Genomic DNA, 6000 nt, shown 5'->3' with positions numbered 1-6000 from the left:
GTTTGTTTCCTCAGCTGTGAAGTAAGGGTGACAGCTCCTCGAAGGGCTGTGATTAGACATGCTGTGTGTGATATCAGACACATAGTAGGTACCAGGTATTCTCTTTCCTGGACTCCAACTTACAATTTACCAGATACTCTGCAAAATTCATGAGTAACACTCGACTGGAAAACTTGTTTTGGACTGTGTGAATCCAAATGGCTCTATTTCACAAAAGTTACATGTTAGACTTGACAGCCCTCCTTTTTCCCACCTAGTCATCAGAGGCATACTAAACCATTCTGTTATCTGATTCTCCAAACAGTCCTTTGAATTATCATCTCCATTTTATTGCCAAGAAAAGTGGAGCAAAGAGAAGGTAATGGATTTCCCTTAAGAAAAAGAGCTGGGGCTTTTCAGAATCCTGTTGACTGACTCGCAGCTCTGGGCTCTTTCCTTAATGCCACGCTGCCCTCACGTTCAGGCTTGTGAATGCATGCTTTTAAATGCAACCATTTGTTTATTTTATGATTAAAGCAACAGTCCAATGATGATGGTTTTCAGGGTTTAAGTTAGTTATTTTAATTAAAATATTTCTTTTTAAAGGAGAGTTTTTTTCAGCCCCATAATTTGGACTCAACAGTTGCTGACCACCATAACCTCCTGGAAGGTTGATTCCTTCACATCTGCAACTAAGAAGAAAAGTACCCGCCTTATGGGGATAGGATATGAGCATTAAATGACTGAACACATGAACTCTGAATACACGTGGAACTGGGTCTGGCACATGGTAGTGCTCAGCATCAGCTATTACCATCATCACCACCAGGACTGTTTCGCTTGGAATTCTATCACATGGAACCTTGTTGTTCTTCACTGTGCTCCATTACGGCAAAGAACATGAAGAAAACACTGTCACTCCTTAATGCTTCTTGCTGGAGAGCTCTAATAATCAAAAAGGCGATTTAAAGGCAAAAAAGTAACTTTATTGACTGCTAAACTTACCATGAAACATCTATAAGAAGTAATTACAAAATAATGCGGGTTTTTTTTTTTTTACATACTTTTGGTATCATCTTGATATGATGATCCTTTCACAGAAAGGATTATTTACAGTTTATGTAGATATAAAGCTCACTGTTGCAAATACAAATGTAGATGTGCAGAGGCAATATATACCAAACGGGTATACTGACAAGCGATAGATGTGTAAGAAATGCAGAATAAATAACAGCTTTATATTTTTCTTCTTTTTATTTTTAAAAACAATTTCCAAATACAAAATATGGATTATTCAAAGTGGATTTTTCATATACATATATATAATTCTGCTGCAAACAGTGGATCAAAAAGCAAAAGTGTTCTTAGCATGATTCATCTTTGAAAACCCATAGGACTATTCATAAATCCAATTAGAAAGAGCGTGTGCAAAACCACCAACAATGTCAGCAAAACCTTAAAGATCTGATTTTGGTTGAAGTAGAAAGAAAATAAAGTATAAAGCAGTACCTGTTTACAGTAATTAAATATGTTTTTTCTTTATCTTTCCTTCTTAAATATGTCTTTTTTTTAATGTTTGCAAGAAACTCCAAGGGCTAAGGAAATGCACTGCATTATGATCTGGGCTCCTTAGAGTACAAACCTCACCAGGCTTAAGCATCATCCGTAAGAAATGGTGGATTACCTAATGACTTGTAAGTAAAACAGTCATTAAATGATCCTTTCATACTTTAATCCTTTTATGCAGAGACTGAGATACTTCCATACATTCCAATATCTACAACTTTGGTTCTATTAAAGTATTTGATAAAAGCAAAATAATTTTGACCACAGAACTCTACGGAACTTTTTTTCCTTTTAAAGTGTCAGGTGAACCTAACGTGATGAGGCAACGTTGCCTACACATCCGCGACCCAGCACGGGAGGGGCAGCATAGGCGGGGCATGTTCCAGCTCACCATTTGTTGTAATAATACTGACTCCCAGCCATGGGTAACACTGCTTATGTTCCGCTGTACCCTAAATCTATTTCGTTACCTGAAAACATAATTTTGTATAAAAATATGATTGTTTCTTTAGAAAATAATATATAGTTTTTTTAACAAAACCTGGCAGATAGAAAAAAATGGTATATCAAAATATGGTAAACAAATGTTGTAAAATACTAAATCATTAAAAATATCTTATAGAAAGACATTGTGCTATGAAGTTCTCTCCTGAAGTGTGAGCAACGTTTTTACTGTACATCAAAAGATTGATAAGTTCACTCCCCTGACTTGGTTTCATTATATATTGTAACAGCAGCACAGCAGGTAACTGTCTTAAAAATGGCCCTTTCTCATACACTACGTCTTCTGTACACTTTTACTTCAAAATTAACAAAAGACACCCCCAGGATGAGTGGTTTTCAACTCTGTTGCATATTAGCTCCATCTGGAGAACTTTAAAGGAAAAGGCAATTCTACCTGGGTCCCGCCACAAGAGAATGATGTACTCTGTCTGGTGGGAGACTCAGTCATTATTTCTTAAACGCTCCCCTGCCAAATTCTGTTATACAATCAGTGTTGAGAATCATGGCCAAAGGCACATGAGGAAACAGTCATTCTGAACTCTACATATATCAACTGATGTCTGCAGGTATCACTCACTCAGTGACACATTCTCAATCTTAAGGAATTCCATCTATAAAAAAAGATAGTCATGGAAGCCAAAATGAAGACATAGTAAGCTTTAAACACATATAAACATACACAATCCCATGTATTTATATATGTATAATATATACATAGAGTATTTTGGTTAGGCAGAAACTAGCATTGCCATAATTTGTTCTTGATAATTAAACAAATAAAGCATCACCAAGCACCAACGTTTTCTAAGACATTTTCCATAGTTTTAACAGACACTGGTTTTGTAAACTCCACAAAATGCATTACAACACGAATATAATTCATTTGTTACTTGGATGTGGAACTCAACTGAATCCTGGAGCTTTCTGGAAGATCACAGAAGAGGACATGGCACTGAGCAGGGTGAAGGAGTCACAGACATCACAGCACGCACTTCTGGTTTTCTGCTTATTGCTTAATTCATGTCTTGACTGCACAGGTGCTTCTGTCACATACGAATCTTTGGCTTGCTACAACCTCATGATTTTGACCACTCCATCAGTGTTCACTCTGGGATAGCCTCAGGGAGGAAGCAATGGGTATATAGAGCAACCGTCTCTCTGTTAAAAGAAGAGAGAATCTTCCCTCTTTCCTCTCCCAAACCATGAGCATTTTACGAGGGAGTGGTGAAAAATTTACAAGCAAACAAATAAATCTAACATCGTTCACGTGATAAAAAAGATGTGATGTTACATGTAACTGAACTAAAAAGCATCAGATGAGCAAACACACCACACTCCAATATTCTGAAGGCTTTGCAATCAGTAAAGCGCATTTCCTTCCGATGGATCAGTGAACTTCCGGGCACTTGTCTTGCTGTACATTTTCTGTAGTTCTTTTACTTCTGCGTAATACTTAAAGTGCAATTGTTCCAAGGCTTTTGTTTCCATCATCACAAATATTATAAAGAAAGAGCTATGTTTAGGGTGAAGAAGATATGGCACAAGTAATATGTAAAGAACCCACGACTTTCGCATCCTCTAGCAAACAGTAAGCTGCCTGTACAGCTGCACACAGACGGATTTTATACAACAAACTCTGGAACTTCATCATGAGTGAGATCCAGAGAAAAGTATTTGCTGGTTCTTTTGACTGGAAAAGCATCTTGGATGTTGATGCACTGCTGGGCCAAGCAACTGTTGCAATAGAGGCCTTCCTCATCCAGTTCATGGCCACATCCAAAGGTGTAACTCTGAGCAGTGTCCTGATACAGACCTGCAATGCGCAGGAAGTCTTTCTGGTAAAGTCGGATGTCATCAAGGCTCAAGCTGTGTCGATCGGTGGAGGTCTTTGGTTTCCGACATATAGTCTGCAAGATAAGGGAAGGTTGAAACAACTTTATAGACTAAAGTGAAAGGTTAGAATATCTGCCTTGTAAAGAGAGATGCCACAGAACCACAAAAGGTTAAGTAATCCTTACATGTTAGAAAGTGGTTTCCAATCTGTGGTTTCTGAGCCCTATGAGGAAATATATCATCAACACCACCTCCACCAGTAATAATAGCAGCTAATATTTACCGAGTAATTACTATGTTCCAGACCCTGACGTAAATACTCGGCATGTATTAACTCATTCAATCTTCCTAACAGTCCTAGGAAGCAGGCACTATCATTCTCCTCATTTTACAGATAAATAATCCAAAACACAGAGGTGCAAATACAACAGAAATCCAACTATCTCTAGCATTTCAGAAATCAAGTAATTATCTTGAAATAAGGTCATATAGGTAAAGACATGGTTTCTTTGTGTTTTGTTTTTTTTTTTTTTTTTCACTAGGATATGGCAATTCAATGTGGCAACACTTTTAGGCCAAGGTCTGTTATTATTTTAATAAGAAATGGGAAAATAAACCAATTATTATCAAGAAACACAGTTTTGCTCTTTAAAAGCCCAGAATTCTTGGGTTGAATATAAAGTGTCCTTGGTGCTGGGTCGGATATAGGGCGTTCTTGGTGCTGAAGAGGCTGGGAGGCAGGCACCAAGACTAAGTTCCCGAACATGGGGCTGGGGGCGGGGTTCTGCCAAATGCTGTACACAGGGGGGGCAGACTTTTTTATTAACCCAAGAGGTGGTATTAGAAATAGGTTAAAAATGATTCTGATAATTACATGAATGGAAGGTACGTAATAGGTTATTTAAGGAAACCAGGCATTATATCTGTAAATTTTGCTGCGTACCACCACAAAGGACAACCCTGTTAGAATAAGATACAATTTCTGCTAGAGGCAAAAGTTCCAGAAGCACGTTTTACTAGGAAGTGTCACATCTGAGTGACTCCTTGTGCTGATGCAGTCTTCCCAGGCTCCAATGGGATTTCACACATAGAATCATCTGGTCATCCCCACAGACTCTCAAGGAAGGCACACAATGTTCACCCCATAGTATGGGTGTGGAATCTGACTATCAGCTGTGTCCCAGAAACATCTCTTAAGAGTAGATTACTCATTGGAGTTTTCAGAAAAATATTTCATAAACATCATTTTCACATTATGGCTACTTCAATGGAAGTAAGAGAAAGAAAAGACAAATGAGAAAAAAAGGGAGGAAAGAGGAGGAGAAAAGTAGGGGACAAGGAGAGCCAGAATGCAAATGAAAAAAGAGGAACATACACAGAAGGGAAAAAAACAAGACACAAAGAGAGCCCAAGAAAGAAAGGCAGGAGGAGGGAGGACGTGCTCAGGAAGTAGGGCTATCAGTCACACATTATTTCCAAATGCTGAAACCATGAGTTTCAGGGTATATCGCTGGACATTTAATAGTTTAACCAATGATCACAGGTTGTCAAATGCTCTAGGCTCAGCATACTTTGAAAATTCAATCTGAATGGAATAACCCCAGAGTGTGGAAACATGTCTGCCAGAACACCCTGACAAAAAATACTATTCTCCCAGGTTGAGGACAAGTAACACACACACAGACACGTGCACGTGCACACGTGGTTCAACGGAAGCCCGAGGACCAGAGGCTTCCCAACCATATAAAGTGTGAAGCAAAGTATATAATTATCTAAGTAAAAATCAACTCAAAGATAAGCAGAACTAGCAAATAAGATGGAAATAAATTCAGAATAAAGCTAGAATGTATGTATCTAGGAAGGATCATTTCCTTAGGGTTTTTAATTTTTGCTCATCTGTATAAATGTAAGTATAAATTACTACCTAAAATTTTCTATAACTTCATTTTCCTAATTGGTATTTTTCAATTCCTTTAATACCTGTGGAAGAGAATCAGTACTCTGGCCACGAAGCTTAACAACCGTTTCTGAAGAGCTCGAGGTGGAAGACCCAATTTCTTTCACAATCAACCCTGAAATAAAACACAGGGATAGAAATAAATACTTCAAATTATTCAT

General features: G+C 38.0%; 1 protein-coding gene across 4 annotated transcripts in view; it reads right to left on the bottom strand.

The window, feature by feature from the left end:
• Positions 1–943: 943 nt before the first annotated feature.
• The window catches only part of FRMD6 (FERM domain containing 6), an 80450-nt gene continuing 75393 nt past the window's right edge, over positions 944–6000 (bottom strand). For all 4 annotated transcript variants that reach the window (XM_011961782.1, XM_011961783.1, XM_011961781.1 and 1 more), the window contains 2 exons: positions 5863–5954; positions 944–3956 (listed from right to left, as the gene is read on the bottom strand). In XM_011961782.1, coding sequence (XP_011817172.1) covers positions 3672–3956; positions 5863–5954 — 377 coding nt within the window. In that variant the 3' untranslated portion in view covers positions 944–3671. The remainder of the gene's footprint in view (positions 3957–5862; positions 5955–6000) is intronic.

This window comes from Colobus angolensis, unplaced genomic scaffold (assembly GCF_000951035.1).
Source record: "Colobus angolensis palliatus isolate OR3802 unplaced genomic scaffold, Cang.pa_1.0 Scaffold57, whole genome shotgun sequence".
Lineage (NCBI taxonomy): Eukaryota > Metazoa > Chordata > Mammalia > Primates > Cercopithecidae > Colobus > Colobus angolensis.
Note: the sequence above shows the minus strand (reverse complement) of the source record. Positions and strands in the feature narration are given on the sequence as shown.